At 41.8% G+C, this 27,937-nt stretch overlaps 1 protein-coding gene across 1 annotated transcript in view; it reads right to left on the bottom strand.

Annotated features, from left to right (window-relative positions):
* Positions 1-665: 665 nt before the first annotated feature.
* The window catches only part of stk10 (serine/threonine kinase 10), a 45,930-nt gene continuing 18,658 nt past the window's right edge, over positions 666-27,937 (bottom strand). The window contains exons 3-20 of the mRNA XM_084373799.1: positions 26,052-26,100; positions 25,201-25,350; positions 22,627-22,699; positions 20,415-20,609; positions 19,101-19,182; positions 13,728-13,862; positions 10,837-11,160; positions 10,306-10,731; positions 6,142-6,266; positions 5,163-5,286; positions 4,766-4,945; positions 4,553-4,645; positions 4,335-4,464; positions 4,091-4,215; positions 3,547-3,735; positions 3,338-3,463; positions 3,096-3,209; positions 666-2,569 (exon numbers count right to left, since the gene is read on the bottom strand). Of these exons, the coding sequence (XP_084229925.1) occupies positions 2,429-2,569; positions 3,096-3,209; positions 3,338-3,463; positions 3,547-3,735; positions 4,091-4,215; positions 4,335-4,464; positions 4,553-4,645; positions 4,766-4,945; positions 5,163-5,286; positions 6,142-6,266; positions 10,306-10,731; positions 10,837-11,160; positions 13,728-13,862; positions 19,101-19,182; positions 20,415-20,609; positions 22,627-22,699; positions 25,201-25,350; positions 26,052-26,100 (2,781 nt within the window). The 3' untranslated portion in view covers positions 666-2,428. The remainder of the gene's footprint in view (positions 2,570-3,095; positions 3,210-3,337; positions 3,464-3,546; positions 3,736-4,090; positions 4,216-4,334; positions 4,465-4,552; positions 4,646-4,765; positions 4,946-5,162; positions 5,287-6,141; positions 6,267-10,305; positions 10,732-10,836; positions 11,161-13,727; positions 13,863-19,100; positions 19,183-20,414; positions 20,610-22,626; positions 22,700-25,200; positions 25,351-26,051; positions 26,101-27,937) is intronic.

Raw genomic sequence — 27,937 nt, 5'->3', positions numbered from 1 at the left:
ATTTCATTTTAAAATAGAAAACTCCTTCCTACAAATCAAATCAAATCAAATCAAATTTTATTTGTATAGCCCAAATTCACAAATCACAGTTTGCCTCAGAGGGCTTTACAATCTGTACAGAGACGACACCCTCTGTCCTTCGACCCTCGATTCGAGTGAGGAAAAACTTGCCCCAAAAAAAAGGCCCTTTTAACAGGGAAAAAAAAATGCGGAAGAAACCTCAGGGAGAGCCACAGAGGAGGGATCCCTCTCCCAGGACGGACAGACGTGCAATAGATGTCGCATGTACAGAGCAGATCAACGAGATCACAATGTATTCAATTATAAGCGATGGTTGACAGGAGTGAAAGTACATAAAGATGTATTACAGCAATAATAATGAAATGCACATGGAAATGTGATTACTAGTGATAACAGTAGTAGTGATTAATGGTAAGGATGGTATGTAGTAATGCATTACAATAATAGTAGTGGAACGTATGTAACAGATGTGACTAATATTAGCGACAGTAGTGGTGGGTGTCAGGCAGGGTCATGGCAGTAGGCGCATCCACGATCCGGCAGGGCCATAGCAGTAGGCGCATCCACGATCAGGCAGGGCCATAGCAGTAGGCGCATCCACGATCCAAATCATGTGGTATTAAAAAGAACCACCCTCACAATCCTTTAATTAGAAAATCTGCCTTTATTATTAAGAGTTTTTTTTACAACAGTGGTTCCTTCTGATACAGTCTCATTCACACTCACAACCCCTCCATACAAACAATAACGTCATGTAAACTGAGGCACAGCGGAAGGCGTAGATGGAGCCGTTAAACAGGACAGGAGAGAGAGTCTCTACAACAAATTTAAATACTTTTGAGAGAGAGAGAGTGTGAGAGGGGGAGAGAGAGCTTGAGCGGGTACCTGATTGCTGACCTGGTTCGATGTAAATCTGCAGGCCAGACTGCTCTCTCACTTACCAAGGGTGCAAGCTCCTCAGCTGCAAACTTAAGGTTTCAGTTTGAGATTGAACATCTAGAGGCATCTTAGAGCAGACTGAATCGTTGCACTCCCTTTAGAATGATATGAAGAGTTGCGTTCAAAAATCAGATCATCGTATGAAGAATGAAACACCAAGTTATTGCTCCCCAAAGACAACAAATGGTCTATTTTTTGCGTTAAACTCTTCATATTTTTTCCCCTCTCAGTGCAAAGAAAGGCAAAGTTTAAGAAAAATAAACCTCTTTAAGCTTAGCAAAAGACATACATGGAATATTGCACTTTGGTTAGATGGCAGGCATTTACTGCACATGGTATAACAATTACACACGTAATACATTTTTTTTATAAATTCAAAATTTAAATCCCCTTTCTAACATCCTTCAAACAACAACAGTATTTCCGCTTTGGCTTTGTCAGTTCCCATCCAGTGTGACTGATTTTTACAGTAAAAAATACAAACAGAAAAATTCAAATAGCAACACTTGTGATAAACAAGAGGTCCTCCCTCGCCTGTTAAAAATCTCATTCCTAAATAATCATTAAAAAGAAACTTTTAAATTCTGATCTGAAGTCAGCCTCGTCCCCCATGTCAAACACGATACGAAATAATGAGCACGTCCTTTTATACCACGGGCGTGTTGGTAAAAAAATGAGAACGGAATATTTAAATTAGCCTTTACAGTGATAAATCTGGATAAGATTGTTCTTTATCAGTAAAAATAAATAAAGGCAGACTTTAGCTGCTACATGACATGCGTCTGACTCGAGGAAAAAAACAGGCCAGGGCGTACAGAAGTGAAAAAAAAGAAGAAAGATTGGTACGTGATTGAATTTTTTGGGCGTGTCATTGGTCGTGCTATTCGGAAGACGGCACTGATTATTTGGTGTAAACAAAAGTGCTTAGTTGCTGGCTCACCTGCTTTCATAGAAACAAAACACACTTCTTATGCAAAAATAAATTCCCTCGCTTGGCGACGAGCGACCACAAACTATTTCTTCCCGACCAAATAACGTTTTTTTTCTAAATATATTTACTCATTAAAACTGAAAATTCATTTGGTATCTTCAGCTCAACCAAACTCAGGGCCACTGTGTTATTAAGTGTTACCCACATATTTCACTGGTGAGCAATAGAAAGTAAAAAATTAAAAGGAAATGTAAACACTGTATGGGAGCTGATACTATGTAAAGTGTGAAGCACGTGATGAGTTTTAAATCCATCAAATACTTCGACACTTTCTCAAAAAGAAAAACCTTAGAACATGAGTTAAAACATAAATATTCACTAAAACAATAAAGGAACCTAATGGAGGGATAGGTACGCTACCAATTCAGGCAAAGCCAATTAAAACTGAGGCAGCAGGTATGGGTGACTGGGTCTATGGTTATGTGTTGGGTACAAACAGTGGCCAGGAGATGCTGTGGAACGTCGCAGCAGCTGTTTTTATGTGGTCGAAGAGTCTTGGTAAGGCACGAACTTGGAGAGTTTGTGGGGAGAACTTGGGTTTGGGCAATCGGCGCTCTCACTCATCCTGAAGAAAGCCTCCTGCTCCCTTTTCTTCATGTTTAGCTCCTCTTCAAGGGCCTAGAAGGGTTGGAGGAGAAGGGTGGAAAACAGTACGCGTGTTAGATTACCCCTGAACAAGCTCTCGTAGAGGGATGTGCAATTTATTTACAGCTTCTGAAGCAAAACAGGTGGAATACTCCTACACAACGAGGGAAATCTATTCCGTTTTATGGGAAACATGAAGTATATGCATGTAGTTAAAACACTTTTGTGCTTAAGCTCTTGTACGAAGTTAAAGGAATATTTTGATATTTGTGAAATATACCAAGAGGATAACATGACTGTTTTCGCTCTCAATATCATTGCTTTGAGTATTGTATAAAGCTGGAACCAGAGGCGATTAGCCTAGCTTAGCAAAGAGACAAGACTCCAGTAGGGGTTTTTCTGTGGCACTTTTGATCATGCCAAGTCTATTTACATTTATATGTTATATAGCCTGACCGATATTGGCCAACCAATATGAAAAAGTTTTTTTTAAAGCAAAAAACGATGCTTAGTGTTCCCAATAAAGTCTTTAAAGACAATTGTATATGTATACATGTACCTTCTTCCTGGGTTTTAGGTGATCCCTCCAGTCCTTCAGCAGCTGGTTGTGTTGTTCATCCAAATGCTTGAGCCTCTGTGTCTCATTCTCAATCAGCAGGTGACACTTTTCATTCTGAAATGCAAAAAAAAAAAAAAAAAAGCTCTTGTTAGTGACAGAAGAACATTTACAGTGCTCACTTACGGAGTCGAGATCTACGGAACAAAAACAGATGTGTGCCGAAGACGTTGCCCCTCGTTCACCTGTAGCTGCTGCAGATCTCTGATGTTGCTTTCACACTCGCCGACCATCTCTCTCATCTGGTTCTCATGTTTCTGCTGCTGATGCAGCCTCTCTGCCTTCTGCCGCTTCTCCTCCTGCTGAGAAAACTACAAAGAGACAAAGAATGAGGTGCTAAATAATTGACTTTATGCTTCAGTAAGTTGTGAGGAAAAACTCCTGCCGGCCCAACCTGTTTGATCTTCTCTCTGTCCTCTGAGGAGCTGCCTGTCGAGTTGATGCGGAGGCTCTTCTTGAACATGGCCATGCGGGTCTTGGCCTCGCTGCGCTGGATCTTAGGCAGCCGGTTCTTCTCCTGCTGCTGCCGCGCTTTTAGGATCTCAATCATTCGCTGGTTGTAGCACTGCATCTGCTCCTGCTCCTGTAGGGACACAAAAACAAACACATTGTCAGATTCGTTTGGAAAATATACTTATGAAAGACAATTCCTGACTAGACAAGTGAAGTAAATAACATTGATCTATTGTCACGTTCTCTGGCCGCTGCCATCAGGGAGTGCCGGTACAATGAGGGTGTGTACTTGATCTGCAATGGTGTTTGGTTCGGTAGTGTGTGCTCAAGTAGCATCCACACGACTGCCAGGACCCAAGGTTTCCCAGCAGAGCATTGCACCGTGACAAGACGATCAATGTCATATACTTCACCTGTCAGTGGTTTTAATGTTGTGGTTGATCAGCGTGCATTCTGGCAAGACGAGCTGCAACCCACTGATTTACCTTCTCATGTTTCTTGAGAAGCTGGTGCCTCTGGAGGAAGTACTGGTCTTTCAACTGCTGCTTAAATAACTGGTGTCTCTCGTAAAGGTTCTTCTCCTCCATGTCCCATATCGTAGCTTCACGCTCTAAACAGACAAAAAAGAAACGACGAGAGTTACGACAGATGCAACATCCCACCACACCAGAGGTGGATAAGACTTTGGGTTTTACTTTAAATGAACCCTAGGTGCAACAGATACTGTACCTCTGATTAGGCGGTGTTTCTTGTCCAGGCATTCCCTCTCCATCTCTGCGATCTCTCTCTTGTTGTTGGAGATGATTCTTATCAGTGTCGTGTCCAGGTGGTTCTTCTGAGCTGCCAAGAAGTTGTTCTCCTAAAACACAGACAAGAAAAAAAAAGACGTGAAGGGGACGGTTGGTTTTAAAACCAGTCCAGTCAATGAAAAATACCAAACAACTTACCTCTTCTATCTTCATTTCGTGGAAGGAACCCATCCTCTGCTTCATAGATTCTTTGCGCTGACTTCTAGGCAGTTTATCAACAGATTGTTTAACCTAAAAATATTAAAAAGATGACACATTTTAGCTATTAAATAATTTTGACACAGGACACAACATATGCAGAGACCGCAAACTTTCTTTGACCCATTTCCCACATTACAATCTTAAACACACCTCCTTTTTCCTGTGTTTCAGCTGATCCTGGAACTTGTGGTAGTTGCGATCCTGCTCTGCTTTGATGCGTTTGGTCTCTTCCTTTAGTTTAACATTGTGGTCTGCCTCCATCCTCTCGATAGTCTGCTTCTGGAGCTTCTCCAGGCTCTCCAGCTCCACATCGTAGTGCTTCTTCTTGCTCTGGGACGCACCACGAGGACAAGAAAGACCACAATAAGCTACTGCACCAAACTCATATAGCGATCACAAGATTAAGACTCATTTCATAACAGAAAAGTACTAAAACAACCAACTACAGGCTCGAGAACAACGTCTCAAGAAACACTGATTATCTTTACAACTGTAGGTTTTGATGCACGGCTGCTGGATAACATTATAGTAAGTGGAAGCGACTCACATTCATGTCCTGGTCAAAACGTCTCTGCATTTGTTCTCTATGCGTTTCCAGTTTGGCGTTTAGAGCAGCCTGAGCGCGGTGCTCTTCCTTCTGCATCAGACGGAGCTCACGCAGCTCCGCGCGTCTAAACACACACAAACGCATACATCATTTTTAACACACATACAACTTCAGTTACATTTTTCTTTGGCAAGTTTCAAAGATGGTTAACACAAAGATTTGGGCAGGTTTAGGTGTGTGATTGACAGCTAAGCCAGCAGAGAAGTAAACAACTTACACCAAATATAATGTTTTATATGTGATTCAGATATAAAAATGCAATTTTATCAAATTAAGGTTGGACCATTGGACTGCTGATCTTTCTAAACTGAAATTGATCTGTTGGTGGAACTGTGCTCAAACACGCAATGTCATATTTCTACCACTAGATGGCATGAGTGATGCACCAGGAACTCTCCCTCTGGTGTTACTTTACAATTGCTCATTTAAAAAAAGCATCTCATGTAATTTATGTCACTTGGCAACAAATATAAATCTGTATGGATCCTTCTATTTGAACAGCTAGACTCCCAACAATAAATAAATACAGCTGACCTGATCCTCACCCTGATCTAAAACTAACTTCAGAGGCATTTTTCTTTTAACCCGCAGACTGCATATACAGAAACCATTACCTAAATTAGGCTTTTTCCATAACTGTTTGGATATTTGTAAACTCACAATCTCAAGGGGCTAAAGCCCGAAAGAGCAGGATGCCTGAAATAGTATGTGCAACAGCATCCAGAAGGCCACTTATCAGTGTACAGACTTCACTCTGAGCCCAGGAATGGACAGTTCGTGGCCCTCATTAGTAGGGAATGAAAACAGATGATACTTCCAGGACAGAACAAAACAACCAAAAGATGGTGACGCAGACAGCACATGTGTCTAGCTCTGCCTAGATAGATAGATGGATAGATAGATTGGGACATCCACGTACCTCAGGAATCTCATCTCCTCATCTTTCTTCTCATCATCCCTGATGATCTTGGAGGTGGTCACGCTCACCTCCACGCCGTCAACAACAAACTTCCTGGTTCGCTTGAGAGTCTTGCTGGAGAAGTCCTGAGAGGCAGAAGGAGAGGAACAAATGTCACAAAAAAGGGAGACATCACAGTAAACTATATTTGGGAGGACACTGAAACTCTACCTGGAGGTTATTCTAGATTTTAGTAGCTTAGGAACATGTTGGGAGGGCAGAGAGCATGGGGGCCAAACTAATCAAGATGAAACGCGTGACTTAGCTCACTGCGTCACAAGTTTTGAAATATTTTAAAAGATTTAGCATTGCACCCAGATAACATAGTCAGACTTGCAATGGAAAGTAAAATGGTTCTGTTGGATTTTACTTCCTTGTCAAAACCTGGCGCCAAAGTTACCAACGACGCAGCGTGTATGCCAACAACTCGGTCAGAGAATCGACGTTATGCTAGTTGGCCGCTAATATAGCTGTACTCAAAGCCACCATGCCCTTAATTATGCATAACTTCAAGCCTTATTATTATTATTATTAATACAAGTGAGTTATATAAAAGTTAATTAGCTACGGAGACCAAAAACATGTTTTTGTACCAGGAATTAGCTGAGGTGATGCCTAGCAGACAGCTAGCTAATCACTCAAAGCTGACGCTCCCTTAATTATGCATATTTTTAAGCCTAATAAATATTTGCGAGTAAAGTTCACCATAGTCATGAAAGAGGAAATGACACAGAGACCGAATAATTTTTTGTAAGAGGCTGTAACATGGTTATTTATTGCTTTAAAGACATATTAATATGGGGGTCTATTGGAATCAACTTGTTTTTAGAGCCAGCCTCAAGTGGCCATTCAAGAAACTGCAGTCTATGGAGTGTTGTGTATTGGAGGTTGCCGATTGACTGACACAGACTCGAGTGACATTGCTTGTTTGTCACATGCAGTGGTAGTCCCCAAAACCTGTGAAGACTTTGATGTATTCATTGTGAAATATGCATGTGTTAGTGATTCCCAATGAGGTCTTCTTTGTCTGATGGAAGGAGAGGCAGCTGTGGGTGAACGCGTGTTGACGAAGGCATTAATATTCCTGTCAGTCTGGTTCTACTGCAACAAGAGGCAAGATGCTCCATCTGTCGCGTTAATGGGGAGCGCCATGCAGGAAGCAACTGTCTGCAACAATACCACCTCATCCAGTGAATATGACACGATGTGACTAAGCTTTTTTAACTCTTTACAACAATACAGGGCGAAAGCCTATGAATCCACGGCAAGTTTGGTTGGTTTTCACATCAGGACTTGTGCCTCTGTTGGTTGAGGAACCAGTTCCTACTGACTGGGAGTCACTTTTTGGAGATTCAAGGTTTTAACCAAACATGAGCAGTCTATTTCTGATCATGGACCTACCACGAAGAGGCCCGTGACCTTTCTTCTTTGCTCCCAGATCAAAGTCAAACAAGCTCGGTGTAACTTAGGACAGACAGCACCGGCCAATTCAATCATTTCTCGGGACGTAACGCGATATGATACATCAAATGTTTAATATGAGTCAGAGCAGGACCCCACCTTTTAATTGAACAGACAACATTGTTATGGCTAACAAAAGCACACGTGGATAATGGTTACATTTCCAGTGTGCCTCTATCTGATCGGCCTCCCGGGACTATATTTACAGGGCTGATATGGCACAGTTTACTCTGCAAACACTGCGTAGATCAAACCCGGGATGTCGTCATTTCCTGGTTTATAAATAGTTTATATATAAGAAGAGGAGAGAAGAAACAGAACCAAAGAGCGGGAAGTAATTTGGTTTGTCCACTTCGACAAAGCTTCCCCAGCTGAGCAAACAGAAAACATATGAGTCCGTGTGAGGCTTCTGCCACCGATGACAGCAACTGGATGAGACTTTAGCACTGTCACGTTCTGTTGACTCCCTTTCTATTCAACTGAGACGTTCACATTAGCAATAAACCCATGTGCTTGTGTGTTTGAGTTTGTTATCAAGTGCACACTGGCACTATATAATCAGAGGGCATGTGGGTCATTCTGTGGCTCGGCTGGCCTTGTTTGTGTGATTTCTGTGAATGACGAGCGATGGGAAGTCAGCACACTGGAGCCTCAAACGCAAACACACAGCTCTGCTGGAGCACACAGATGAATTGATGAACACACAGCGATGCTCTCGCAGAACTCACAACGCACTCGCACAAATGGCGAGTGTCCTCCTGTCCGAAAAATACACAAAGACAGCCCATTCACTGTCACTGCAGCCTGCTGGCCGAGTCGCCTGCTGAATAATCTGTTCTGGAAAACCTTGACATGCCACAAACAGACACTACACTCCACACACAGTCAATAGGATTTCAATTGCGGTCAGTCCATAAGCCTCCAGAAGCAGCAGAGCGACAATGAGCTGCATAGAAACTTCCATTCACGCTGGTAAATACTGAACTGTGCCCACACAAAGGGCACTGTTGGTCCCGATGAATGGGAAATGTTGCATATTTTGGTTCAGAAAGGCTCGGTGTCTAATGATAAAATGGTCTCTCTCTTCGCTCCCTTCAGCTTCCGAATTGCCCTCATCACTGGGACTGTCAGGCAAAGCACAAATTTGGTGATTGTTAAGTTGGCTTTGGGTTACGGGAATTATCCTGCTTTTTTCCTCTCTTTTTGAGGCTAATACATCATTAGATTATGTTGAATTGGCTTTGTCAGGAGGTTTTCGTATGTGCTGACATTTGGCATTTTAGTTTTCACCTCCTGTGTTTAATTTGTATTTGAATCAAAATATGCTACTCACAAAAATAGAAATTATATAGATGGATGAATAAATAATAAGTCATTTAAAAATATATATATTTTAATGTTAGTGCTGAGCATGAGTTAAAGGAGCGGTTCACCCAAATATGAAAATTCAGTCATTATCTAGTCACCCATGTGCGGATAAAAAGTAGAGGAAGGTTTCGTAGCCGACAAAACTTTTTGGGAGCTTCGCCGCAAAACAGCATTGCAGCATTCTTCTCAACAACTGTAGCAGCTGGGGACTTGTTTTAAAACTTAAAAAAATAAAAAATAAAATGGCTCCATTTAACTTGTCCGGCGTAATCCAAGTCTCCGGAAGCCCTGAGATCCCAAACTGATTTGAAAAGACGTCATCTACACCCTTTTTTGAGTCAAAATCTTCACTGTAGCCGCTAAGCTAAAGACTTTAGCGCACACCCTATTTGAAGTGGGTGCACAAGGCTGTGAATAACATCGGTTAAAAAATTCAAATTGGGATCTCGGGGCTTTGAAAGACTTGGATTACGCCAAGTTTCAGAAAACACGTTTTTTATAACAAGAGTCACCGTTTTGCTGTGAAGCTGGGGGTGAAATTTTAAGTGAACTGTTCCTTTAAAACATAGTTTATGAATCCATTTATAATTTATCTTTTTGTGAGTAACATATAGCAACTACAGATTGTTGTTGTAAAATTATATATATATATATATATATATATATAAAAAGAATTTATCTCGGAGGGTGAAAACTAAAATGTCAAATGCAGTCACATATAACCACCTGACTTTCCATTGGCACGGGGGTGAGCAGATAATGACTGAATTTTCATTGTATGTTGAACTTATCCTTTAAGTAATCTCGCAGCCTGAGGAAAGAAGCAGAGAAGAGGGAAAAAAAACAGAAGCGAAGAAGAAGAGAAAGAAGCTTCACAGAGGAATTTTAATACGCTAAAATGTTTTTCAAATATTCACTGAATAAATCGATTTCCACCACAAATCATCACCAATTAAAAAGGGAATCTTTTTTGGTTTGGGAGCGTTAACCAGTTTTATAGTCTGTGTCCTGCCTAGAAGCAATGTGTAGCGCAAGCCTAATAGAAAACAGGCAATCCTCTGTTTCAGATGGTTAACACCCACACTCCAAAACACAACACAATGCACTTTCAGTTCCTCTGTGGGTGCCGAGAAATAGTTTTTCCAAGGAGGGGTTTTCCTACAGAGGCAGAGAGTCGCCTACATAAGACATAGACCTGAGTTCATTCCTCTCCCCTGCATCACCAAACGATTACATAAAGCCATTTTCAATTACTGAAATCATACAGGAGCGATCAGGCCGCTGTTGTTGACTCACCCTTGCAGACATCGACATGCTCTCCCTGTTGCTCGACATGTCCATGCTCTCGGATGCCATGCTGCTAGCGTAAGAGTTCCGTTTGTTGAAAATCCCTCCGTTGATGTAAGGCGAGACGGTCTCGGCGTTTCCTCCCATCGATGTCCGATCTGGGGTACCTTTGGCTAGGCTGCCGTTGAGCCCAGAACGGGGTGTGGCTACTGGAGTAGGAGCAGATGAGGAAGCAGGAGTGGGTGCAGGAGTGACGGCAGGACTCGAGGTTGGTGTTGGTAGGCCGCCGTTTGCCACGTTGCTCTCCTGCTCTGCCACCTTGATCTTGGGCACCTCCGGTTCTTTTGAGTCTATGATGATGTCGACTTGTTCCTCCGATGCTTCGGGCTGGGGGAGAGATGGCGGATGTTCTGTCTCTGGGGTCTCCACAGTAACCTTTAAAATGAATTTTAGCATCATTACTAACAAATCTATGAATACACCACAGTCTATACCTTTAATAAGTAATATTTCATTTTCCAAATCTAAAACAAAGAGCACCTTTTCCTCTGACTCGGGGGTACTCTTCCCATCCTCAATGCCTGAATCCGAGCTGGAAGTCTTGGTTGAGGCCTCGCTCTCAGACTCGAGACTGACTTCATTGGCCAGTTTGTCGCCCAACTCCTCTGGATGTTTTGGAGGGAGATTGTGCCGTGGTAGGGGAACAGGGACCACCATGACGGAGCCTGGACGTTCCTCTGTTGGTGTGTCTGGCTTGGCCTCCTTCCTGGGTAAAGGTACTGGCGTGGTGGGGCTCGGGGTCTCCGGATGCTGGTCTCCTTCCAAACTGGTCTGACTGGTCTGGCATGGCTCCTTTCCTGGAGACTTGGGGAATGAGGGGGATGGAGAAGTATTGTTATTTACTCATGTGACAAAACATTTTCAGAGCTGAAGTCATTGGTGGTCTACCAAATGTCAAAGGTGCAACGTGTAAGAATATCAGTTGATAACATTAAAAAATAGGGTGTAATATGGGAGATTTGGCCACCTGTTGAACTCAGACTCCAAATAAATAGGGGTATTGTATCATCAGAGTAGCTAACTGTACCTTCAGTGAAGTAAACTTAACCTTAGCTTTAGTCGGAATGCAGTAATTCCTGCTTAGATCCTCGCGCTGCTTCCTGTCACTGGGGCTCAGATGGCTATCTTATCTGCAGTAAGTATATGAATGATTACAGAGGTGACAAGCCAGAGTGAATCATGGCGGATAACCAGAGACAAAGAGTTCTTAATGGATTTTATTACCAAGAATTGTGTGATTATTGATGAGCGCACAAAATAAGTCTTATTGGTTTGTGTGAGAAGATGCAGTTCTTGAGATTCATTGTTATTTAACCAAAACAGCATTTCCGCAGGGTCGAGACATTTTAAGACATTTTTATTACCGCATAAAAATGTGATTAAATACCAGCTTAAATTTTTTACTCGGTGCATTAAGTCTTGTCAAAACCTGCAGATACTCTAGGCCAAATTCATAAAGAATCATAAAAAGGTAAAATCTTAGCCATCGGACGACTAAAAATACCCTAAAATCCGCAAGCAGAAGGGAAAGTATAGAGTTTCTGCAGCAATTATATAAATTCACAGAAAGAGGTCATTTTCATAATTTTAAATCTAATTACAGAAAGCTGCAGACGTGTGTGTTAGACATGGGAACTCTTTAGTCTGTAATTACACACAACACTGAACATGTTATTTGAGGATTACGTGCACATCCGTCGAACTGAGAAATTCTGCCTCCTGAAATACCTCTCTACTAGAGGTAAACAACACTATCAGACATCTTTATGGTCAGGGTTGGCCTTTCCAGTGTCTCAGCAAACATCTCTGTCTGGCTGTGTGTATGATATATAGGGAGAGATAAACAGTCAGGCACCTGCTTGGCCGGCTTTCACGACCTTGTAACTGGATGTGTCAAAATATTGCTGTGTGTGTGAATAAAAGAGTGCCCTTGCTGGAAGAGAGGAGGAAACAACTGTACTGATGTCATAGTTAACTCAGCACAGGGAGGGGAAAGCCTGTACTTTATAGAGTAGCATAGTTTGATATTTTAAATTAATATAACGTTTATCCCAAAAATCCAGACGTAACAATTAACCCAAATCATGTTAAATTTAACATCTTTTATTTAAAACCCTCATTTTCTAATTGTTTTATATCGGAAAACTCAGGGAATGATGGGTTTTAAGGCTTATTTTCAGTGCGCAGAGGAAGATAAAGCAAAACCGGATACATGAATAAAAAAAAGCAGCACCTACAGAAACTCAAACTTAATCCAGTTACCTACAATGTTTGATTCACAAGCTGTTTGTGTAAGGCGGTGCAGAACACTGCAGCAATGGCTGCTTACTTAGCCAAGTTTCAAACTGCACCGTCACAACGCTGGAGTTGAGTTATTCACCTACATAAATCTGGAAGTCATCACACTAACTGTTGACATTAAGGGAGGAAGAGATAAGTGGGCAAACATTCGTCTTCACAGAGAGGAAAAACATCCAGTAACACATTTTTCTGGTCACAGCTTCCTGTTAGTTCTCGGGACTTCTATCACCGATCTACAATAAACCGTCTGTCTTTAGTTAAAGCTCAGGGTATAGAAAACAGAACAATGCGCAACCTTAAATTATTTATTCCATCAGGGGTTGTGAGGTGAGCGCCTTTTCTGTACAGGAGCGAGGCTGAGGGCAGCACCTATATTTAACCATGTGTGGGTGCGGGTGAATGCCAGGATTCCGGTTTCTGTTCCTTTGTTTGTGCCGAGGCCAGACGGTGAACTGCACTTTCTAATCTTATGCCTTCTATGGATTTGTGAATGGCTCCTGCAGAACGGACCTTGGCAGGAAGGTTATGTTTACCGAAATGAAATGCAGTTCAAAGGGGTCAACAAGCAAAGCAGAGACTTCAAAAGCAGGGGAAGTCGAGCGTTAGGGCAGAATGTGTGTGCTTCTCGGAAACCTGGGTTCATGTCATGCACATACTTTTGTGCGAGTATGTGCAGGAGTTTCTATCTAATTTCTAGAAGCGGTATATCATGATTCTGTCTTGAAAGACTATGTTTTGATGCAGAAAAGTCAGTAATTGGAAATTTAAAACCCAATTCCTGACATAATGATGGTCTGTAACGACTTTTGGGATGGTTGATAGTGGAATAGGCTTAAATGAATTAAAGTGGACTGTTGGCGGAGGTATGCGCTCTACCGTGTGCCACTCTAGCTTCAGTATAACATCACATCATTTTCTGTCCCATTGTTGACCTTCTAAGTCCAAATCCCGTGTACTCTCACAACCCAACAGCTTTAAAGCCACCAGACTGCCCACTCTCCTTCTGGAAACAAACAATTACAGAGAAGAAAATGAAAGGACGAGGGAAAAAAAAGAAGCAGGTTTAGTACCACAGTGAGCTCCATGGCGTCGTCCTCCTCTCCTTCCTCTCTATTGTCCTCTATTTCCTCCATGACTTCAGCCTTGGCCTCGGCCACCAGCTCCCGCAGCGGGCGGTTTGACGTCACCGACCGCACAAAAGGGTGCTGCGGACACAAGGGACAGAGATGGTTAATTAATTATCAGTCAAAATGAACAGGACTTCTACAAATTTTCAGATTTACCACTGCATGGTATTTAGCTGTTTACTGCACAAAGAGGAAGCGAGCTCAAAGGCTAAATGTGACCGCAGGATGAACAGACGTGGAGGATGAGATTTGCTAGAAAGGAAACCAGACACATTATCCATGGATTTGAGTACCATTAGATTTGAGATGCTGCAAGTTCTGGACTTTTTCCTCATTGGACAACAATGAGATACAGGCGGTCTACAGGATAACATCAAATAATTGCAGTCATTTCAACAGCTTGCCTACGAGGCCTCGAGTGGCGACACCTAAGAGGCTGCAGACGACTTTCACTGCAGGGGAAACTCCATCCGCCACCTGCCAGTTCCTAAACAGCTCCAACAATAGCGGCTCCACAATACAAACTCTCCCGCTTAACGGCACACTGATGCAACCGCGCTCAATCTAACATTATTTCCTTAAAATAGCAAAGCCATGTTTACTTCCCCAACTGCTGGAGAAAGTGCGTGCTTCGCCAGGGTGCATATACGGCAGTGATACGCCGAGTCCGAGGAGGATAAAAAGCTAAATTAAAAGTTGAGTGCAGCTGGTATACAAAGCGGATCATCTATTATTCAGTTGCTTTGCACTGCTGTGTAATTTAATTGGAACAGCTGACAAAGGCTACAAGTGGTGCTGGACCATGAAGTGTGTATAAGTCGATGTGTGTGCGTGTGTATGCATACGCATCGCAGTTGTTTGTGTGCAGGGCCCCGTCCTGGAGGACCGCATTAGCTTCGGCTTTTAACTTCTCCAATGGCGAACAACAGTCAGCGATTGTCTAACGAGTCGGGTGGAGAACATGCTGAGTGCCATCGAACCACTTATAACACCACAGTGGAAATGATGGAGGATGAAAAACATAAGAGTTTTAAAATGCGTTGTATACAAATGCAATTGTTTATGGAACGTTTCCAATTAAAATTTAAGATGCGGAGACTATTTGTGTCGTACACTGTGTTCATTAGAGTGAGCACAACTATCCCTCTATTCACCTGTTACTGTAGCTGACAGAGTGCAGGCAAGATCAACTTGAACCCATACAACAAAAACAGACTGGAGCTGCAATTTAAAGATGTATTAAAACAGGATATATAAATAAATAATTCCTGCTCTACTGTTATGATCCTCAAGCTCAGGAACCGATGGAGAGGAGAGACCTGTTGGTTATTTCAAGATAGACAGTTCAACTGACATGGCTCAGACTCCAGCAACCACACCACCACTTCCTGAGTACATTCTTGTTGCTTGGAGGAGGGTGTGACAGTTGTGCTACGGTTGCAGTGGGGACATTCATTTGAGGGTAAAAGTTAATAAATAACCCATTCCTGAGCAAAGGCCAACTTCTCTTTAGCTACATAAACGAGAAAATCTTTTTGGACATTCTATTCCATTCATGTAAAGCATAGACACGTATTATATCTAGATAGATCAATTATTTGTTCAGTCAATAACACATCAGAGAACTGAAAAAGGACCGTCATAACTTCCTAGGACCCAAGGAGATGTCATCACATGTCCTTTCTTGGTCCAAACAAGAGTCCAAAACCCTAAAATATTCAATGAGCCATAATGTAAAGACGAGGAAAAGCTGCATATATCACATAAAAAAAAATGGCTGAAAGCTTGAGTACCATCCTCTAATTTATATATATTTACTGCTAGAATACTAATGTGTTGGCAAGGGTCAAGACTAACTTTTTACACTGGCTGCACTATAATAATACATTTTAATTTCTTAGGTGCAGATAACTTGTTTTCTTCATTTAAATCACAGCACAAGCAACAAGAAATCACAAGTTTAAAAGTGCTGATGTTTCAAGTGCTCGCTGATTGTTAGGCACGCCGGTGCCACCAACGAAAATGTTAAGTCGCGCTTGACAGGTTTTTGGGCGGTTAGATAGAATTAACTACTGAATCAAAGTAAAATATTATCTTATATTATTTGTTTTTCTTTCCCTTCAGGCACCATTAGGATACCTACAGCAGTTAACGGCTGAGATTTCAGCTTCAACCTGTAGAAAGTGAACTCCCATGTTCAGCTAATCCCAGTTAGCTTAAGGTATATTAAAGAAAAAATGACAAACATTGTAGATTTGCTGCCCTGTTGAATCTAGCTATGTTTTTTGAAATGGATCAAAATGTGGATCAGTGGAGCTCACGTCCTCTCTTTAAGGTTTCATGTTGCTTCAGACCCTGGGAGGCTGCTGATTTTGGGTCTTACATGCATGGCTGGGCGTGAAAAGGTTAAATGTGAACAATATGGGCCATTATGGGACCAGAGCAAGGGACTGCATGAGAGTAGGGTTACCTGTGTAGCATTGACGGTGCACTGTGTGTATTTGTACTTCTGTCTCACTTCTGTGAGGATAAGTTGGAGTTTTGGACCTGGAGTCTAGACGTTTTTGGGAAAGCGGAGGCATTTTGTGGTGAGTCCTCATTTCTTTAAAGGGTGGTCCGGAGGTTGAGCTTATAATTAGGTTTAGGTTAAGTTTGGGGTTTGGCAAGGTGTAATTATGGTTTACATAAATAAAACTGACTCGACTTTTATTTGCCCAAATTTTGTAATATCAGCCTGAGATGTCTGTCTTTCTTGTGGTTCTCACAACATTGAAAAGATACTTTTTTAACAGACAGAATACCTGACTCACCTTATCCGTTCATTTTTTAAAATTATTTTTGACTGTAAAACAATTTAATTAACCTCTGTGTACAATAAAGTGCTACATAAATGAACTCGCCTTGCCTGTCCCAACTTGTTTTAACGTGTCACTGGCTTCAAATTCATGAGGTGAAACATTAAATATGTTGTCTTTGTATCGTTATCAATCTGTTTAATCTACGTCTTGCACAACATCCCAACGTTTTTTTGGAATCTGAGTCAAGGCTGGGAGTAAAGTCAGGGTTCGGGTTGGGCTTATGCATACAGTAATAGTGTTATGGTTCATAGCTGGGGAATGCGTGATGTCAGTGACCGTGCCCAGAAGTATAGCGGTATAAATTTGTGTGCCTGCACATGTCAATATTGTGAAACCGCTACAAAGCATTGGCCCAGAGATAAAATATCAAAAATACTCCCTTGGTAGAAATTACCCAACGTACAGACACGCTATGATCTGAAACAGAGAAGCATAAAATATCACGCTGAAGAAGCCCTGACCATGAGAAACTATGTGGGAGGAGAGGCAGCGTAATGAGTACAAGTCATCCAGATGGTCCCCAGCCAGCCGCACAGCCACAGTGACTGATACTGTGTCATGTTGTTTTGTATACATTCCTCACAAGCACACATGTGGGACAGACGGATTCACAACTTAAAAAAGCCTGATGACAAAGACTTTCATTTCCTCTTTATGATACAGTCACACACAGCACCTACACCCCAGACACCGTTATCTATGATTCATTATTATCTTCCTCTTCACTTTACTACATCTGTTTTTCACATCCATCCGCTCCAATAAATAAAGTGCGACCTAAAACACACATACGCTTCCATCGCACAGCAGAATCTAATGCCATCATCGCACAACTATCTACAGTAAACACTATCTGACAGCTGTTAGGAGCGGCAGTCATGATAAACATCTAAAACCTCCAGCGAGGCACCAAAAACCGGACCGCGCCCGTCTCTTTTCCCCCCACTGGAGAGCACATGCAGAATTCCCAGCAGGCCCGGGTCTAGGAGTTTCATCTCTGCCTCTCTCTAATTGGCCAGAGGTGGCGAGCTCGGGGTGATCCAGACATACTATTGGCTGAGGGAGGGAATGTAAATAGTTGGCATTCCCTCAGCTGTGGGATACAGACAGGAAACCGTGGCTCTGAATTTTAATAGACCCTGCGCTCGTGCTTTAATCCACACCCTGTTCGCTTTTTCTCTCATTTCTCTTGCTCAAGATTCTGGGGTTTGAGAAACGTTTGTCCAAGGTCATCCTCAGATATTGACGTTTTCCTGGCAGAAGAAATGTCAACAGCCTCCCTTTAACAAAGTCCCAGCTCTGCTACAGTGCACTGATAAGTAAACATTTGAATTTTTGTCTTTCCTATCAGGAAATTTGCTGATTGTATGTTCATTAACTGTTGGAAAACGAAGGGAATTGTAATAACAAGAAGCAGAAAGTCTCTTTGTGCGCAATTTCTGATAATTTTAAATTTCTTGGGACAAAAACTTCTATTGTCCTTCAGATTAAAGGATAAATTCACCAAAATATGAAAACGTAGTCATTAGACACTCATTCCCATGGCGATGGAAAGTCAGGTGACGTTTCGTAGTCAACAAAACGTTTCTGGAGCTTCACAGCAAAACAATGTTGCAGAATTCTTCTAAACAACTGAAGTAGATGGGGACTTGTTTTAGAACGTAAAAAAAGACTGAAAAAATAAACATAATATGTCTCCATAAGATCGTCTGGTGTAATCCAAGTCTCCGGATGCCCTGAGATCTCAAATTGATTTGAAAAGATGTTATTTACTTTCTTTTTAAAGCTGAAAACTTCAATGTAGTTGCTTATCTAAAAGTGTTAGCACGCACCCCAGCTGTAGATGATGGATAAGCTTGATGGTGCGTCACAACTGTAGATGACATCTTTACAAATCAGTTTGGGATCTTTCAGAGATTTCAATCACGCCGGACAAGCAGTATGGAGCCATTTTATGTTTTTTTTTACATTTTCAAACAAGTACCCATCTACTTCAGTTGTTTAGGAGAATGCTTCAATTATGTTTTGCTGTGAAGCTCCAGAAATTTTTGGGTGATGCATGAGGGTGAGAAGACAATGACTCAGTTTTCATTTCCGGGTGAAGTAATCCTTAAAATGTTTCTCAAAGCCCGAAGAGGATGCTTCAAAAGTAAACGTTTAGCCTTATTTCCCCCGCGTTCTTCCAATTACCTTTTTCACTTTCTACTCCATCCCACTCCTCTGCCTGCTCCCATTCCTGCCCAGTCATGTCCCCCCTCCTCTTTTCCTCTCCCACTCACATGCCAGTGCCCTCTACGGGACACCACTCCCTGGCATAGATCACTCCATTCAGGTCTTAAAATAGAAGATTATGTGTGTTGATGCAAGATAAGGACAGAGCGAGGACAATGTTCCACCATATTTCAAAGTGCAGCATTGTGTAACATTTACTAGGTTATAAGTGCACATCGGGACCCACCTCCAAGAGCTGTGTGGCGGTCGGACGAGTCTCCGGGTTTTTATCCAGAGCTTTCCTCAGGAAATCTTTAAACTCCTGCGACCTTGGGTGAACACAAGACAACAGCGTTAATCAAAAACAAGAGGAGAGGGGAGGGAAGTGATGATAGCAAAAACATTCGAACACATCATTTCCAGTTATGTGATAGTGTTGGTACATGTGGATCATCTCTGTGCACAGCTGGGCTTCGTAAAACAGAGCTTTCAACAGGGATAGTGAGTCAGCTCCTCATCCCAAATCTTCTTTCAGCACCTGATAGCTTCACTGTTGCTGCACTAAATTTTGCTGCTATGGAACATTCTCATAAAATTGAGAGGGGAAAAGTTTGGCACTCGCCGGTGTGCTGCTTCTCTTCTAAGTTGTTGGCATAATTTTCGGAAAGGGCAAAAAGGGACTGCAGGAGAAGAGGGGGAGGACAGTGATACATGGAGTGTCTACATAGATACCGGGGCAAAACTGTGTGAAAATGTGGTAATGGAATTAACTTAAATGACCCGGTGAAATCTAGACAGGAAGAGGCTCTGTTGACACCATCTATTCATCTCCATCATAGGTCTCGTCTGTGCCTAAACCAGGGTTCTTGCACCCTCAACAAATATAATTCAAGTCCCAAAAGATGTTGAAACTATTTCTGAGACAGAAGAGAAGGATGGTTACTTGAGTCCCAACGTATGCAGCATGAGACACCTTGCTTCTTTTCCTACTGGTGTCGACCAATTACGTAACTTCCTTCCTCAAACAATTTGTCAATAACATTAAAGAGGCTATATGTAAGAATTGTAGTTGAAAAACGTTTTTAAATTAACTTAAATTATCAGAAAAATGAAGTTAAGAAGTAACAGTATTGTATTGTATTGTGTTGCAGATATATCTACATAAATAAGCATGCTAACCAGCTAGCCCCCACTTGGACAGCTAGCTGCACAGCTAACTAGCTAATGGTAGCTACAGTTAGAAGTTGTTAGTGGCTATTCCAGTGATATGCTGCCCCCTGTTTGTATGAATTCAACTATAATTCTTGCATATTGTACCTTTAAATCCCCCCATTTTGGCTCATCCCTAGCTTGTTAGCCAACTAGCGACTAAGACTGATGATAACAAAAAATGACACACAGCCAGATGCCGAGTAGTTAAGCTAGCTAAGCTAACGTAGCATAAAACCTCTACTAATGGCAGAGTCTGTCATTGTCTGATGCTAAGTTAACCAAACAAAAGCACGCTATTGGAGGTTTTGCAAGACTTTTGAAGGAGCTACGGACCCCTTGGACCCCTCACCATTTGTGCGGCTGCTCCAGGGAGGGAGGGTCCGACTTGGCGATCTTCAACAGCACCCTCATCGGGTTGAGCTCATGGTGCGGGGGTTCGATCTGGGCGAGCTCGATCAGAGTGATTCCCAGAGACCAGATATCAGCCTTGTAGTCATACGGCGCATCCTTCATGGTTTCGCACATCACCACCTCTGGGGCCATCCTGAGAAGACAAGGGACCGTTATATAGTGTGAATCTTTAATTCAACATCATTAGATTGGAAAGTTGTCCCCTTGATCTTGCCATTTAGTATATAATTAATATTTTTTGTGTTAATGTTTGAATGTATGGAATGTGCGATATGTGACCCGATCGAACACTACATCCCTTGGACAAACAGACATGATGTTTTTTACATAAATAAAGAAATATCTTTGTGTAAAACATTTGCTGAATTAAGGAGACAGCCCAAATAAATAATAATTTGTTGTGGACAGCATTTTACAAAGTTTGTAAACTATCTCCTAACTCAACAACTCGCAAAATTGAAACAATTTTCAAGGAAGTCTGGCGACTTTTTCCATGGGCGTCAAAGAAGTTGCCTACATTTGGTTATTGTTTATTGCATTTGTACAATTTGAAATGTTTACTGTCAATAAAATGTTGTCTTCTTTCATACATTAAGTGTAAACGGTGATATCGGTTGAGACAGTGTGTTCAAACAGCTGCTAAGTGTTGGCAGGCAAGCCACACTTTAGACACAGAAGCAGACTGGCTGTTAAAACACTTTTACGAGGTAAGAAACAATTTAATGTCTTGCATTTAATGCCCAATTTACAAGAAGGCACCACTGACTTAGAATCTGCCACAGCCATTTTGCAAAGTTTGTCCTGACTCAACAACTCTGAAAATCACGCTTTTTTCTAATGGAGTCTGGTGATATGGCTGTTACTAGTTCAATGCTTAGCTAAAGCAGAACAGCCGCTGCCAACACTGACAGTCTAAGAGAGCCCAAACATGTAATTAGCGTTACAGTGAACCACATGGAAATCAAATAACATGTAATCCATCCTGCCTGTTGTTGTGGCTTCTTCTTCTTCAGCTGAGTAGGTGGTCCTCAAAAGTGGCCCTGGACTCGTGCATACACATTGCTAAAACTATGCGGTCACATGTAACAACTCGTAAAGATTTGAATGATGACATCGTGTTGTAAAAATCTGTTTTTAGCCAAATCAACAGTCATGCAGTCAATAGTCATTGAGAAATCATGCTCTGATTTCATAAAAGTTGCGCCTGCAGTATTTACAATGGCACAATCTCTGAGCGGCGGCAGGAGGTGACTAACTGATGATCACTGCAGGCCAGATAAGGAGTGTTACTCCTCTCACTTACTCACTATTCTGCATGTGTCAACATCAAGCGCACTTCTCCAGTCAGCTTGTGTTTGCTGTCAATCTGAAAAATGGCTCTCATAACCCGGAGCTCTCAGATCTGCTCGAGCGCAAAGAAACCGAATGTTTGCTCTGTGTTCCTGGTTGACTTTGCTTATCAGCGCGTTCAGGGGTAAAGTTGTACGCCAAAGCCGTCGGCGATATTCTTTTCAGCGCCGGTCGCACATTATTGTGCAAAATGGGGAGGAGAGGGAGAAGAGAGGGAATTCTCCTGATGGATGATAACCAGCTCTAGTCAATGGTTAACTGGCTGCAAGCATATTCACATGGGGGATAACAACATGGAACAAGGTTCACTGCGACTGAGACTTCAAAGGGAGCATTTCTAATTTGTTCAGGTATAGTGGAGAGACCTGCACTGTTGTGACAACAATGGAGGACTGAAGCACGGGGCTGAGGTATTGAGTTGAGTGTGCGTGCGTTACACAATATCATGCTCTGTCATGTATTGTGGAGGATATGTGGGCTGCAGGAAATTTGTTCTCAACGAGCAATAACCCCCCCAGCTTGGATGACTCATGACGGGACAGTTGGTATGTCTACGATTGGAGATTTTGCAAAGTAAAGTCCAGGTTGTATTAATATATCACAATGCAATGTTTAGGATGTTGCATCAACTTTGCATCAATGCCAGGCGTTTCACTGTACTCAGAGAAACAGACACTCCCATGTGGGATTATTTGATCTGTAAATGGTTTCTTAATTGAATCCGTAGCTTTTATCTACAGTGCATCACCCAACCCCTTAAAACGAGCTCTTTCCCATGCTCCGAGCGATGTCTTACTCACCAGTACGGCGTTCCAATGAAAGAATCCCTTCTTTGTAAGGTTTTGGTGTTTTTTGCAGACACGCCAAAATCAGCTACAAGGGAAAAAAAAGAAGAGAGAGATGATGTGAGGCAGTTAAAAATACAATCCCCCAGAAGCATTTCAAAAGTTCAAAAGATTTCATCCCTTTTTTTCTCCCCCTTGTAGTAGCTTGTAAAGCTGTCATGACATCGCGACGGGCAGAGACACAAAGACAGAATTTATAGACGTCAGTTTCCCAAACAAGCCGCCCCCCATCTCCCCCCCGACAGCCCCCTCAGATTACAGGGGTGTCGTTTCACTTAGGCTGAACACTGCTTCTCTCCGCAAGTAGGAATTTTACGTGTTTGGCACGAGATTCTGGATTTTTACTCGCAAAGGCAGCAGGCTGACTGCTTCAATTACAAACTGGCATGTTCTATTACTGGGACTTAAGTGACTGTCTTGGGTTTTTTTGCAGACTACAATTCAAATTTCTTTGATTTCCCAGTCAAACATATCATTTGGACCGTCGCAGTCTAAACTTTTGCAGAGAGAAGTTTCACTTCCTACAAAGACAAATAAATAGTTCTGCTGCTTTTATTGTGCATCAAATAAACATTTAAATATGAGAATCATTCATGTTTATATGCAAACATTGCTACCATGCACACCTAAAAGCTCCCATAATGCACCACACTTTTGGGAAACAAGAGTGCACAGAAACAGGCGTTTCAGTGGAGAATTCAAGAGCACTCAGAAAATGGAGCTCAATCATGAGTGTAAATAACAAAACTATATTGTTGTCTGTTTGCAGAAATAACACTTTGACGTGCAGTTTTCTAGACGCTCCAGATCAACCTTGCTAAACATACCTACAGATCAGACGGACGCTAAAGAGTTCGCCCCGAGCTCTGCTGCACGGAGGAACAAAATGTCATGCATCGTAGGTGGATGTAATGCGCTTGGCTGACCTCACCGGCAGTTAATTGCTGCCTTCTTTGAATTAACAAGTAGTTAGATAAGTTTGGAGACTGTAAATGAGTCAGTGTCATGACTTAATGAGTTTAGAGAGGCAACTCCCAGTGATTATATCTAACTCTGGTGCACCGATGGAAAACTTTAACAAGAAGAACGAGTCCAGCTCAGCGAGCACGTCGGCTGAAAAAAATTGTGTAATTTAAAATCTAAAGAAAAAAACAAAAAGGTATGTATAGATTACTAAATCATTTGGGATCAAATTGAATAGTGCAGCAACTGAGTATGAAGCTCTCGCAGCTTCTAGTCGGTGTTTTTGGTTTGTTGGTCATGACCCAGTGCAAAATAACAGAGAACCAGTGGTGCAGGAAGTTAAAAACAAAATCATGCATGCAAAAAAGATGATTTTTTTCTATTTAAGGTTTTATGTCAGAGGGTTCAAATATCAGGAAGCCATTTAGAGAGAGAAAAAAAAAATCAGCACTTCCTCAACTGACGCTTCCATAAAGCACATTAAGACACCCTTTTTGCCCTTTCTGGAAACTAACGCTTTAATCCAAAACAAACCGCAGATTGGGTCGGATCCACCGCGTCAGCTGTGCAATCTGAGGAATGTGGGGTGCTCTTCAGAAAAAGCCAATAAATGAAAATGTGCAAAACTTCTAAGAATGCAGTTTTCTCACACAACGCTCACTTATGATCCTCCTACGGCACCACAGGAGGGCTACAGGGCCTCTGACTGAGTGTGTGACAGTGTGTCCAGCCAAAGAAACAACAAACCAGAGCTGCAGAGATAACCTTTGATGTGCAATGGGAATGTGGTTTATCTGAGAATTGGTTCCACGTCCATGATTTTGCCAGTGAAATGGTTTTCTCTTGTAAATTATGGGGTCTAAACAGATTACACAAGGCTTTGCGAATTTGATAAAAATCCAATCAGCAAGTATCAAATATGTAAAAAAAAAACATCATCTGTTCATCTGCAATAATCTGCTGGATTCCTGCTTTTCTTGATTTTGGTGAACTTTTGTTGAAGAGTGTGTGAGGAGAACATAGAAATCATGGCACTACTTCATATTTTCTTTGAACTTGTTTCTTGAACAGGATGCTTAAACACTTACAATATGAATAATGCTTAAAATAATCGCTGGTCTTTCCTCAGAATGGTCGATCCTTGAAGAGATCAAACAGCAAATATGAATCATGTGGAGCCACAAAAGTTTTGCAATCTCTAATTTACTTTACAAAGCATCCAGACCCCTCAGGTCATCGGGGAGACGTTACCTCTGCAGTCTCAGAAGCCTCCCGAATACCTGATGATGACTGCTGAAACTATCAGCTGAATTACCTTGTGACTGAATGGTGTTATATAAATGAACTTGCTTTGCCTTTCAGGGTCCCAAAACTTCAAGATGTGGATTAATTTGTGAACCACACACACCAAACATTTTTATTATCTGCACTAATACAGTGCCCTCAGAGCAGACCATATTGCATGTTTCAGACTTGTGCAAGCATGGATTAATGTTCCATCCATAAGAGGACAACACGGACCTTAAACTAGCAATATTCTGAAAGTATAAATATCTAAACCCTCACCCAGTTTGATGTCCCCATCCAGCATGAGGAGGATGTTCCCGGCCTTCAAGTCTCTGTGGATGATCTTCATGCTGTGGAGGTAGACCAGCCCTTCCAGCATCTGGCGACACACCACCTTAATCTGTGGCTCCGTCAGCCCGCGATCCAACTCTGATGAAGGGCGGGAGAGGGCAGAATAGAAATGAGAGTCGAGTAAACTCAGAGAGGGTTCAAAACCCGTTTTGCACACCGTGCACATTCCATATTCCACCGTACATACAATCAGGGCAAAACAAAGTCTTGAGGACTGATCTCGTGTGTGAACTCCACGAGAAAAAACAGAAAAAGGTAAACCCGTGATTATATCAATGAAGTCTCTCAGATAGTGTTGCTGGATAAGTAATCCCAGATCAGAAAAGCTTTCGCACATCCAAGCTAGTCCTGCCCTGCAGACTTTACTCTAGTGTGTCTGTGTTTGCTTAGCTGCAGTGGGGGTACAGACAGTTATGAGGATGTGGATTACCAAGTGAAAACAGACCGGGGGGGTTTCCCACACCGGAGGACTCCACTATGTCTAGAGCATTCAAGGCCAGACTGAAAGACAAGACTTCGGAGCAAATCAACAGTGTTGTGATAAATGCTGGTTTTCTAGCTTTTCCCCGCAGAAACTAAACATGCTGTGGTTCTTTCGTGCATTTAAACAATCACATCGTCGACCTTTTCTCTCTGCACTTCCTTAAAGTCACAGCTGGAGGGACAGGTGTTGTCACAGCGCTGCTGCAGGTGTGGAACTCGACTCTCGTGATATGGAGGAAGGTGGAGCGATTATAAAAATACATCAAGAGGACAAACGGAGAAAGACGGAGGCCTACCTAGCATTGTGGCATCCACAGCACCTCCGGGGCAGAACTCGATCATGATCTGGGGAATGAAGGGGGAGGAGAGAAGGGGTGAGGTTAAACTTGACCCAGATTCATGGATATACAGCGCAAACATATAATTGACAGCTGTGATCTTCCTTTATCATGGGTTTATATGTAACAACAAGAAGATGGATTGCTTTTCATCAGCAGCACATGCACCACTTTTAGTATGTTGTATGCTCCAAGTTCATGTCATGGATTCCCTTGAAAAAAATCATGTAAAAATGTCTTTGTATGTGTATTTTAGGCTTCACCAACTGCCTATTTAACTGGATAGGGTGGAAATTTGTCCTGAACATCCAGGAAACCCTGCGGATAATTTTTAACATGTTTTCATTAAATGTTTTTGGTTACAATTATCAACTTAATAACAATAAAACATTGTTTCTTTCAACCCATAAACAGCAACGGCTGTTTCAAAGAAAACATCTTGCTGAGTATCCTTAGGGTCTCTTGGATGTTCAGGACAAATTTCAACCCAATCCAGTGGAAAAAAAAAAAAAGATTGGTGAGGCTCATAATTCACACACAAAGAATAACAAAAAATCTGACATTTAGCTCTGAGGGCCAAACTTAAAAAGTTTATAACTTTAAAAGTGTTTAAATTAATTTTTTTCAAGAAAATCCTCGACATGAACTGGGAAAACCCAAAACAGATCTTTGATATTAAAAGGCACTACCCTGGTAAAATAAAGGTCACACAAAATAAAAAAACACTTTTTTAAAAAACATTTTCTCATGCATTTCTAATATATCACAACTCCCCACTTTCCCTCGCAGGCAAATTCTTAAATGTGTTAAAATACCAAATGATTTGCATTTTATTTCTCCGGCTACTATCATCCAGCACTGATAGGCCATAAAGTCTCGGCACATCAAGAGTAATTTAGGACAACATGTCGCAGTAAACAAGCTTAAGCTAATAAATAACATGTATATTACACTCCGATGATACATATCTCAGAAGGTAAAAACAACAACAAACTGGCAACATTCCCAGTCACTACTACTCACACCATGTTGTCATCAGCCAAAGAAAAACAAGGACAGGAAAGAAGATCAGATGACTCCTTGCTGCCATTGCCCCACTGCTAATATTTTCTTATAATATGTGTGATATATATTATTATATCACCAGCAGAGGTTGACATGTAATTGCTTCGAACAGCTGTAAATTTACCCCAGCTGTAAATCAGGGGAATATGTTTTTATAAAGCTGACAGAGAGTTCCTTGTGTTTGAATGTGAGTTTGTGTTGTCTTTAGTAGAAGCTGATAAATGATCACTGAAAATGAAAATGTAGTCATGATCTACAGTGCATCACCCCCACGCTGTTTCACAGTCCACAAACCGGACTTTTCAACTGCATGGGGGTGATAACGACTCAGGTTTCATTTTTGGGTGAACTTGCCCTTTAAGATGTCTCCGACAGCGATGACATTCATACTTTCTTACACACAAAAATCTAAATAAAGGCTTCCCCCAAACATCTGTATAGACAGTTTTTCTATATTTGCAAAACTTGGAGGAAAAAGGTCAAATAAATAAATTCCTTCACGGTATTCAGTGTAGCTGAAGCATCTCAGTCGAGTCAACAGTGCAGGCTGCTGCAAATACAGACAGTTAATGTTATGTCATCACTCCCTCTGCTCTACATCAGTCAAACACCCTTTGACATCTGCGGTGAAAGTACTAGAATACACACACTTTGCAAAGTGGACAGCTGGATTGAGACTGAAGTGTGTGATGGCCTGCCAGGCTGTAACTATACACACTTCCTGAGACACACAGCCAAATGTGTAATAGCAGCTCAGCGGTGAAGTAAAAACACAGAGA

The sequence above is a fragment of the Pagrus pagrus genome (genome assembly GCF_965226575.1).
Source record: "Pagrus pagrus genome assembly, chromosome: 14".
NCBI lineage: Eukaryota > Metazoa > Chordata > Actinopteri > Spariformes > Sparidae > Pagrus > Pagrus pagrus.
This window is presented reverse-complemented; position numbering and strand designations above follow the sequence as displayed.